We start from the raw sequence: 11,809 nt of genomic DNA on the forward strand, positions 1-11,809 counted from the left end.
GCTCTCTGTCTTTCCATTAGCCATTTCCACAGTGAACGGTTCATTAAGTGTTCGTGATTTTTGCCAAAGTAAGTGAGCAAAATTTTGGTTCACGAAAATCCTCTCCGCTCCACTATCAAATAGAATGCATGCATAAGAGTTATCGAGGAGGAACGTACCAGTGACCACTGTGGGGTCGGTAACCGCTTCCTCATGGCCTATGGCCAGAACACTTGCCGCTCCACCGGCAAAACCTGCCTTTGGGCAGTTCCTCTTGAAGTGGCCTACCTCACCACATCCGTAGCAAGTTTGGCCCACTCCAGCACCGGGGGCTTGGTTGATTGGTTTCGCCGGAGCTTTACAAAAACGTGTTGTGTGCCCCTTCTCGTTGCAGTTCAGACACTGCATCACCAGGAAGGCGCCATCGTGATGGAAGTTGCACTTGTTGCACTTGGGCAAGCTTCCAGCATACTGCTTTATCGGAGCAGCAGCGACAAGTGTTATCGCAACATGTACTACCATGACCTGCCTCTTCTTAGCAGCCTTTGCCTTCTTATTATCCCAAAACTTCCGCTTGGAATCAGCGGTTCCTGCACGTTCTGAGATGGACAGGGTAGTTGTTGTGGCCGGGGTACGAACCCCATGATCTATGAGCCGCTGTGCCAATCGCTTGGCACTATCAAATGTAGTGGGGTGTGATGCCAAAACATTTCCCTGGTATGGGGACACCAGTCCCCATATGTATCTTTCAATCTTCTTTCCCTCTGAAGTAATCATGTTGCGACAGAGGGCCACCAGTTCACAGAATCTGACGATGTAGGCGACTACGTTGGAGCCCTTCATGGTTAGGGTCCACAGTTCTTCCTCCATTTTTTGGATCTCACCCCTCGGGCAAATATTCCTCAATCATGAGGTCTTTCAAGGTTTCCCAGCCCATCGCATTAGCCACTATAAGAGTTAGTGACTTAACATGACTGTTCCACCATGTTAGGGCTTTTGTTTCAAAGGTGCAAGCAGCATACTTCACCTTGCTCTCCTCGGGACAAGAGTAGATTTCGAAAACCGATTCGGTTTTCTCAAACCATTGCGAGAGGGCAATGACTCCGCCAGTCCCTTTGAAGGACAATGGCTTGCAGTTTGTGAAGTCCTTATAGGAGCACTCTCTCGAGCGCACAGGAGCTTCAACCTGAACCGACTGAACAAGGGTTCCTCCTCCAGTGGAACCAGATGAATGATATTGGGCCATGGCGGAAGCCACAGCCGCAACTACGGCAGAATTTAGAGCTGTCGTGTCAAACTGAGGAGTAGGTGGTTATGGAGGTGGAGGAGGTGGTGTTTCGTTATTTGGGTTTCTCCTTGGATTTCTGCGAGGCGGCATCTTTGATCTATAAGTTTATGAATATAAAAGCATTGATAAGAATTCAATGGAAGAATTGATGAGAATGACTTATGGATTAACTCCCCATAGCCCAACAATACGATTGAATGAAGATCTAAACTAATAGATGATTATATTTGGATAATAATTCCCATATGATTAGGTACCTGTCAATATTACTGGTATTACTAATGTAAAAAGTTCGGGAAAAACGGTCTACTGTAATAAGCCTTACATCAACCAAAATGGGAAAATTTTGACAGAATTACAACCCAACAAAGACCTAACAGGCCTATGATTTACTAGGAAAATAGACCAAAGTTTTACATAACTAGGTTATATCCAAAAAGAGAAGTTGATAAGGATCTATCGGCGATGAGAATTACCAGAATGAGTCCTTGATCCTGACAGAAGGTGTTCTAGGTCCCTCATACGCCTATCAGCCCTTGCTTGCTGAGCTCGAAGTTCTCTGACTTCAGCTCGCGTTTTAGTGAGTTCCCTCTGAAGAGCTGCATTATGGACCAGAGTCCTTTCATGAGCAGACTCTAGTTGGCGAATGCGGACAGTGTTAACACCAGTGTTGGCATCAATCTCCAAGATTTGATTGACAAATGATTGACCCAATATCGTGTTCCGAGAAATCCTACGAACCATGATGGGTAAGACTCTATCAGCAGAACCTCCATTAGTGAGGTTATAGAAACTTTTGTCCCCATTGTAGGGAATGGGTTGAACCTGTTCATGGCTCCATGTATTCAAGTTTGTTGCCCATAGAGGAGTGGGTCCTTGAAATACTGGTCGGGGGTTGTTATTCGGGGCTTGGCCTACTTGAGGTAGGTTATTGACTTCAGGCTCAGAGTCAGATCCATCCGAGAAGCCTTCTGCTTGATGATCATCCAAAGGGGTTTGATGCTCATCATCAGACTCTACCTTAAGCCATCCAGCATTTCCATTGGGTGGAAAGTACGGGTCCCCGGGAATGTGGAATCCAGCCATTAAATCTACGCGAGAAGGGAGGTATAAGAATCTAGCACATAAGTAACTAATAGAAATGTAAAATACTCCTATAGTATTTTAAGTTTAATGTTCTGTTCCAGTGTTCTCATTGTAGAGTTTTTGGTAAGATTTTAGACTTGTTGCAACCACACAACTACACTTAGGCACATGCTAGTCAACTCTCGGATAATATAGTTGATCAGGCTATATCTTCCCAGTTTTGACTATATGTCTCTCTGTCCACCTGCGTTGTTCAACAATCGTAATTCTTTTGTACTGTCCTAGTGAAACTGATTTTAGTATGAATGAAGACTTGTATAATTAATTAACTATTTTATTATTTATAAGTATAAACTCTTGGTCAGAGTATTTTAATCCCAATGTATTTATAGTTAGTATATATTTTATGGGTTGATATACTCAATTCACTATAAACAGTGCTCTGATACCAAACTGTCACACCCCAAAACCATGAATGGCGGAAACATTCTGGGGCGGAGGACGTCATGTACAGGATCACAATGATGAATAATAGTAAACAAGTAACAACATCATCCATTGCATTAATATTATAATTTCATACATGTGTGTTCTATCAAAGTTATAGACACCAAAAATATACATATGAAAATAAAAGATGAGTCTTGAACGAACTCCATCTTCTCAAAAGCATGGCACCTGTACCTATCTAGTAGTGACCTGAGAATACAAGTTATTTTGAAAGCGAGTATCATCTTAAAGCTGGTGAGATCATAAGTATATTAATGTCTTAGTTTGTATGAAAACATTTGAAAGTTTTTTCTGTAGAATGTTTTGTACAATGTTTTGTAAAATGTTTGAACCCTCCTAGAAAACCCTATGTTTCCTACTAACTGTAGCCTTCTACCAAGGCATCTCGTGTTCGTGTATATGTCTCTTGTTAGAGTGTGTGTTTCCCAAATTCTGACTATCATTAACCAAAAATATAGTTACTACATTACCGTGCATCATGTGAATATTCACGAAGTGAATGTAAATGGGAAAATATTATCGTGCCGTAGTATTTGTAATAAGTGACTACCGTGGTACTAACTACCTTAAAACAAAAAGGTGTTTTCAAATAACATGTGATCGACCTGTATCCTGCTACCGACTCTAGTAAAATGACGATATAAGACGCCGTAAGAAATGACATTTGGCACGCTTAGACTTGCAAGTCCCACTGTAGCGAGCAACAAGGTGTAGGATAGTCAATCCAGTATAGATCTATACGCAAACTCATATACTCTCCAATTAAGGAGATTCGAGATACAAGAACGGTCGTGGCAGGAAGTGCCATGACCCGCTCAATGGTTCACATAACTGCATAAACGTATATGTAATAATTGTGCTAACTGAAAGTGTAATCTTTCTCTGTCTAGCATGTGTGTACTAAAATGTTCTACGTGTGCTAGTTGTAATGTACGTTCTCTTTATATAGCATGTATAGTAATGTACTGTGTGTACTACTCGAACTGACTCATGAATGAACTGACTCATTGTATGTTTCTCTGTTCTAGTTATAGTATTAGTATTCTCCTGTGCTACCCCTATGGTAACTTACTAATGATGTAACTGGTACGTATGAACCTGGAAGTATACCCTTGCTACCCAAGGGTACTGAAGGAACTGGAAGGACCTTTATGACTACATATGTACACATGATATATAATTAATATTTAAATGACCTTCGCACGGATACCTGATATCCCACCAGACCACATCTCAAGTGTGAAAAGGAAATAGGGTGAGCAGGCCTTCCCAAGCCTTTTAAACATTTATTATATAAGTATACTTACATAGACATTAAATTGATAATAAGTGTTAAAGAGTTTAAATGAAAGTATTTGATAAGTAAATGAGTTTGTAAAATAGTTTGAAACAATATGGTTTGATAAACAGTTTGAACGGTAAGAAATCACTGGTTTTGTAGCTATTAATCACATGTGATTGATGTAATAACTATAAGTATTTAACTTGTATCCCCCCCATAAAGCATTTAAAAACATTTAAATCATTGGTTAAGGGTTATGAACTCACTTGTGGTGAGTGGATTGGATTGAATTGTCGGTTACGGTGCTAGGTGACAAATGAAGACTTGTACCCACGCACGAGCCTAGTTATCATATAATGAATATATAAATAACTAATTAGCCTCATTATAACTAATAAAATGAGTTGGGACACTTTAGAACATGAAAACACTTTGTTTCAAGTGTTAAAGATCACAAGGATTGCATCCAAGTGCTAGTAGGGCAAAACTAGGGTGTTTGGGGTCCAAGGGTAAACTCCTTAGGAGTTTATGGTCTAAATGAACTTTACCCTAAGAGTTTACGGAAGTAAACTCAAGGGTTTACGATCTAAACTCCATTTCTTGCAACCATGAGTTGTTTGGAGGTTTAACAATTCATTTGAAGCAATCTTGCTAAGTGGTTTAACCTTTGGAATGGACTAGGGCCACAAAACACCCTCCTTGAGGTGTTTACGGCCTAAGGGTATTTTCCCTTGGGTTTACTACCGTAAACCCTTATGGGAAAGGATATTGCCTTTATTTCAAGTGCTTATCACAACTAGGTAAATGTCTAAGTTAGCTTTTAGGGCTAAGAAAGGAATATGACTCATTTAAACACCTTTTTGGGTGTTTACGGTTTTGGGATATCCTTAGACCGTAAACACCTATAAATGGTGATATTTGGTGGTTTTCAAAGCTTAAACATATCAATGGAAAGGTTTAAATATGTTAAGGTGAGTCTTAAACTTCAAACTAGGGCTAAACATGGGACTTAAGTAAAATTTTGGGGGACTTTATGGTGTTTACGGCCCAAGCATCATCTTGGACCGTGAACACCTCAAACATGGTGTTCTTGACCGATTTTCTTGGTGATTAATTGATATACTAGCTTACAAGCACTCAAGGATGGAAGTACTTACTATAATGATGCTTGATTTGAGCTAAAAGGCCAAGAACACTTAGTGTGTGTTCTTGGTGTTCTTGGTGTTTTGGAAAATCTAAACAAAATACATAAATGAATGGATGAATAGATGCACAAACACTACATTAAGTGTTTTACTAACTTGAAATGGTTAGAACACTTACAAGATCGAAGATTTGGAATCAAATGTTGGATGATAGTTGAGAGAGTTTTTGGAGTTTACTCTTTTGACTATTGGGGAGTAAACACAAATGACTAGTTTTTGGGGAGTAAACTCATACATATGTATGAGTTCACGGTTTTTGGGTGAATTCTAAACTCAAAACATAAAATTTTGGTTGGGTGTTTCTAATACGTGAAGTGTTTGCGGTTTTCAAAAATCAAAACCCGAGATGACACTTTCTTTCACCCGTTCGTTTAAAAATAATATTAAAATAATCAAACGAACTTTATATTCCTTAAAAATAAGAAATAATGATATTAATTTATGATACGGAGTGGTTGACTTTTAGGGTTTGACCAAATGAAAATTTCGGGTTGTCACATTAATGGAGCCCAACACCAAGCCCTAGGTCCATAACTTCATAAGAAGGTTAACAACTCATGGACGGTGAACTACAACCCCTAAGATCCGATTTTTATGACTTAAAAGATTCAAAATGACCGAAAGTGATGCTCAAAGGTTATGGAGTAACTTTTACTCACAAGATCCAAGCCATGGAACCAAGAAATAGCCAAAACATGAGCCAATTCTAGATCTAGTGAAATGAGCTATACAGATTCAAGTTTTATACCTTATGAGGTTAAGGAATGACAAATGAGTTTAAGATCTAAGAGCTTGAGCTTCACCAAGCTTCAATGGTGGACTTCTACTTCAAGATGTAGCAAAAAATACTCATAAACACTCAAGAGGCTTAAAATCTTCACAAATGGGGGTATGGTTTCAAGATGAAGATTTGGAGAGGATGGAGGCTGAATATGGAGAGAGTTTCTAGAAGTTAAGTTGCTTAAATAAGACTTAAACTTGAAAAATTGGGGTTTTCACCCTGTACAATTACGCCCATATTAATTAGGTACGCCCATTGTACTGGATAAAGTCCCGCTTCTAATTTAAACGTCAAACGACCATAACTTATTCGTTCAACTCCAATTTCGACGTTCTTTATACCCATGGAAAGGTATCGAAAATCTATACAACCCTCTCTAATTAAATTTGGCTTAACACAAGTGGAACTCAAAACTATAGTCCTTGCAATCAGTCTGACACCTATCTTTCCCCCGTTCATCCTTGGTTCCCGCTCACGATTCAAAGACTTAGATCTTACAACCAAACTTGTTAACCTTCAATAAGGCCTAAACTTTACTTTCTCAAAGCCCTAAAGTCTTCACATAATCGATTTTCGGCCCACGAGCTCTGAATCATAGAATGATCCAAACAGAGTGTTACAATATATATATATATATATATATATATATATATATATATATATATATATATATATATATATATTGTAAAAACACCATTAAAATGCAAATACACTTTCAAATAAACAGAGTTAGGGTTTTCGTTAGCCACTTCACCTCTATAAAAAACCAAACTTCAAAAGAACCCAAGATGAGAAGAAACTTACTCGAGTCGAGGGAGAAAATTATCTTTTACTCCTCAACGATCGAAGAAAACGACTATGTAGAAATGCGAGTGTAAATGAAACCTTTCTCAAACACTTTATTTAAACCAAAATCTACATGGTATTGCTTACATGTCATTTAAGTGATGAAATCGAAGGTCAAAGTCCACGTCACTTAATTACCGGGTGACGGCTTCATCTCTTTCAAAACGATGTAAATGATATATAATTTTTCACTTTAATGGGTGAGAGATAAAAAAGTTATTTTAAGAACCCTTAAAACCAAACAAAAACTTTATTGTGTTTTCATGTTAATAACCTTTCATTAATTATAAAACCATTATAACTTGACGTTGAAAAGAAGAAGAAGGACAACGAATTTAAAGAAAGGAACTGTTATATTTTGTCGTCTCAAATATCCGCACTGATTGCGAGTAGGTGTGAGCATCGGAACAAGGTACCTGTTTTCGGAATCAAAACCGTCACGGAACTGTCGGTTCCGGTTCCGATTCCTAAAATCTAAGGACCACCTTAAGCGGTTCCGGTTCCAGTTCTCATTATCTTGGGACCGGTATCCGTTGGGTAATCGGTGGTTTCCGTTTTTATACTGGGTATCCGGAACTGGTGGATACCCGGTCTTTTAATAGTTTTTTAATAGTATTATTTAATATATTTTTTCCAAAAATAAAAATAATATGCAAAAGATAAATTACTAAAAGACACCCGGACTATGACTTTGGTCTTTACTCTTTAGTGGTCGCTGTATGTCTTGGCCGCTAACATTCACAAAACACAATTCACAACCACACACAAGATTTGAGCGTCTCGTTCTCGCATTCTCGCTGTAGCCTACTTCAATCGCATATCCTTCTCGCATCATCGCTCCAGCTTAACTCGTTCTTACTTCAATCGACGACGTGTTCAACTCAGTGTCCATGGTGCACGCCGACGACTCGTTTCTTTGAATCCGACATACCTGGGAGGCTGCGACGACTTCTCCGGCTCCACATCAACGACTTCTCCGGCTCCACAGGTGAAATTCCTTTCGCTATGATTCTCTATGCTGATTAAGGATTCCTTTCGCTATGAGATCCTTTCATTTACTCACTGATGACACGCATTACGGTATTAGGAGCAAGGTTACGTACCCACTTAAGGGTGTGAACTAGGCTGTCCCCTCTCTAGATTCTTAATAAAAATTGATTGTTGTTAAAAAATTATAGAATAGCCAACTAAATCTCTGGGTTATTCAAGAACTCATCTTCAATGTGAACTTCTCTAAGAACTCATCAGCAATATCTCTGTTCTTAGATATGAACTTCTCCAAGAACTCATCTTCAGGCAACCACATCACATTAAGAAACTTTGGTGTCTTCTTCAAAACCTTTTTTTTGATGTCAAAATATTTAAAATTTTATACCTGGGAATCACTCGTTCTTCCAAACTAAGCATCAAACAAGTAGGTCGACGAATTAACACAGCCTTATCAAACTTAACTGTATTTAAGAAGAATTCAATCCCAAGATTTAACTTTGAATCAGATACTCTAAATTTTATACATGAGTATCCAAGACATGCATTTCAATCATCTTGTTGTTGACTTATGTTACAGATTGTGGGTGCATCAGTTTGTAGTTTTGTTTGACTCATGGCATGAGTTTATATATATACTGTAAATAATAGTTACTATCACATTATCTAGGCCATAATTTGGTCTGTTGATGAGCTAGTTATGAAGCTGATAATGACAATCTAACATTCAGTGATTAAAGCACTTACCATATGGTGGTTCTTACAAATCCATCTGGATTTATTGTTTTACATCGGGAAATGACAGAAACTAACTGATTTTATATGTTTACAGACATGTATCGATTTTTATAATAGGGTTAAATGCTTATTTATTTAATAATCAATTGGTTTTTAGACGAAATATGCGCAACCCTGTTTCATTCTAGGACCAAAATATGCAACATTATAACCGGGACCCGTTAACTCATGAGTTAAAATGCATCTTTAGAATACAATAATGTTTCAAATTTACCAATTTTATGCAACAATGTTTCACCTTTTTGATGATTCTTGTGCTAAAGGTAATTACATAAAATTGAAACAGGGAATGACATCTTTCCTCTCATTGAAGATCCGATTCCCTTATATATTCAATTCAATCAATAAAATCACACCAGAAAACGAAAGTAAGCGCTACTTTACATTTTAATTACAAGTACTACACAAATAAATAAAAGTAAATTCCTACTTTTTGCATTTAACTTGTTTTTTTTTTTTTTTTTTTTTTTTTTTTTTTTTTTTTTTTTTTTTTTTACTTATCAGATAAACATAAACCGCAGTCCACCTGTCACATTGTTTGTAAAGACACATGGTGTAACAACAGGCGGCATGTCATAGCAAGTGGCGGTGTTTCAATCTTAGCATTCAACTATGGATTGCCACTAGCTTGGGCTGAAAATGAGCAAGAGGAGAAAGATGAAAGTTTAGTAGGGGCATTTAAGTCATTATTTGACCCTAATGAGAAGACAAAATCCGGGAAAGTGTTGCCAAAGGCGTACTTGAATTCAGCACGAGAAGTAGTGAAGACTTTAAGGGAATCATTAAATGAAGATCCGAATGACATGGCAAAATTTAGACGCACTGCAGATGCAGCTAAGGCATCCATACGTGAGTATCTAGGCAGTTGGAGGGGAGAGAAAACAGTAATAAACGAGGTAAATTTCTTTGGGGTAAATTGTAAATATAACAAAGAGTAAAATTACACGAATGGTCCCTATGATTTTGGTTAATTTGCATGTTTGGTCTCTAACTTATTTTTTTAACTCAGAAGGTTCCTAGTTTTTGTTTTTGTTACGTCAAATATGTTTTTGTTACACGCTTGTCCCTTTCTTACTTAAAAAAACTATTATGTAAATAGAAAAAAATGATGGAGTAGGTAAGGTAAGGGAGGGGTGAAGTTGGGGTGTGTTTATTTAAAAAAATTAAAAAATCAAAGGTAAAATATTCTTTTTAGATAAAAAAGGACCAAACGCGTAACAAAAACAAACAGTAGAGATATTCCAAGTTAAAAAAATAAGTTGGGGACCAAACGTACAAATCACTCTAAACCATAGGGACCATTTGCGTAATTTAGTGTATAAGAAATAGCAATGCAATGTAAATTTCTTTGGGGTAAATTGTGGTGCAGGAATCATATGTTGTGATTGTGAAAGCAATTAGAGCACTGGCAAGTTTCTACTCAAAGGCGGGCCCATCTGCTCCACTTCCAGAATCAGTGAAGTCAGAAATCATGAGCAATCTTGATACCGCAGACAAGTTTTTGTGAGCCTTCATTTTGGGTATTACAAGTACAACAATTTAACAATTTAGCACGACGTACTTTTCTCATTTTATCAATTTAGTCATGTTATGTATATTTTTTTAGTGATAAAAAATTCGGTGTTGAACATTATATACAATTCAATATTTTTTCTTGTGATCAAATGATTACTTTTTATTTGTCATATTTAAATGTTACAAGCATGTCTTTACCTATAAGTTAGATGTTTTTAATCGGACATTAAAAAAAAATCATGGTTTCATCGAATGTATAACATTGTTAAATAACTTAATTAAAATCAAGGTTGTAAAAAACGTTTGATTTTAGCTAGTTGATGGACTGGGTTTAAATGATTAATCGGTTAGACGATGATTCAGGGACTTTAAATTGCTAATATTTGAATTTTAAAAAATTAAATATAACTATTATCATAAGAAAGTTTGTAAATATCACTAATATCATAATGAAATATGTTAATATAATTAATACAATATTAATTAATCTTCAATCTTTAAATAGTTTGTATTGAGATATAACTTCTTCAAAGTGTTCAAATTTTATCGTTTGACACTTAGGGATTAAATAGAGATTAATCGAAACCTAGTCAGGATTTTTACAATTTAAACACCGAATAAAACTATAAACAAGAAGGATAGGTTCGTGGATGAGGTGGCAATGTCGCCACGATTGTGCACAACATCCCAGGTGCCATGATCGTGGTGGTTTGTGACGTTGAGGACGGAGTACAACAACGAATCAACGATGCATGCTTTTGTTTCTAGCTGTTGGGTATCGTTATTTTTTTTAAAAAAATTATTAAAATTTACTCTATAAATTAACCAATTCACATCAAAAAATTTACATTAATCTTTTCTTCTTTTAACATATACCCAAAGATTGTGCCATCTTACCGACTATGGAACAAAATCCTAACACCCTCCGAAATCGCGATGGTGCATTTATGCTAGACACAACTCCTAGACAATTCTCCTACCATGACCACAAGGTGGTTTCAAGAATTTGCTCCAAAGCTCTCATATTCCACAATAACAAATGTTTCATGACTCTCCTATCCCACAACAACTCTTCCAACAGCATTACCCACCACAAATTATTTCCATCACTCCGCTTTCGTTTGCCATCTTTTGTGCAACCACCACTATCACAACCACCATCTTCTTAACCAGAAGCTACCCTTCTTCTCCCAATGAATAACAAGAAACACAATTCGAGAAACCTAAAAAGCCAAGCGAAAAGGCAAAAAACATAAACCTGAGAAATTGGATAGAAAAAGTAGAAACCAATTTGGCTAAGGCTGATCAAAGGGAATGTGCAAACGGGATATAGTTTTTGGAAAACCGTTATAATCATTTCCATGAAGAACCGGCACATAAGGAGAGTATCGAATGATCGGCCAACTAACTTCCAAATGGTGTGATATGAGGCTAAAAATTACCAAATTCAACGGATTCTCAACAACTTGAAGAATATGCACAAAAGTGGGACGAATGATTTTAATGTATTTGCGGTGACGCTTAAGCGGTAC

The 11,809-nt window shown here is 37.0% G+C and overlaps 1 protein-coding gene across 1 annotated transcript; it reads left to right on the top strand.

Moving 5' to 3' along the window:
• Nucleotides 1-7,699: 7,699 nt before the first annotated feature.
• LPA19 (photosystem II 11 kDa protein-like protein) lies at nt 7,700-10,427 on the top strand. Its single transcript, XM_078965277.1, has 4 exons — nt 7,700-7,965; nt 9,049-9,130; nt 9,267-9,658; nt 10,132-10,427. The coding sequence occupies exons 2-4, from the start codon at nt 9,052-9,054 to the stop codon at nt 10,267-10,269; spliced, it is 609 nt and encodes a 202-aa protein (XP_078821403.1). The 5' UTR covers nt 7,700-7,965; nt 9,049-9,051; the 3' UTR covers nt 10,270-10,427.
• Nucleotides 10,428-11,809: the final 1,382 nt, after the last annotated feature.

Source organism: Lactuca saligna, chromosome 7 (genome assembly GCF_052625555.1).
Source record: "Lactuca saligna cultivar CGN05327 chromosome 7, ASM5262555v1, whole genome shotgun sequence".
Lineage (NCBI taxonomy): Eukaryota > Viridiplantae > Streptophyta > Magnoliopsida > Asterales > Asteraceae > Lactuca > Lactuca saligna.

Coding starts and splice junctions, on each gene's coding strand:
- LPA19 (XM_078965277.1), top strand. CDS start 9,052: ATGACATCTTTCCTCTCATTGAAGATCCGATTCCCTTATATATTCAAT. Junction 9,131..9,266: donor AATCACACCAGAAAACGAAA/GTAAGCGCTACT, acceptor TTTACTTATCAG/ATAAACATAAACCGCAGTCC. Junction 9,659..10,131: donor AGAAAACAGTAATAAACGAG/GTAAATTTCTTT, acceptor ATTGTGGTGCAG/GAATCATATGTTGTGATTGT.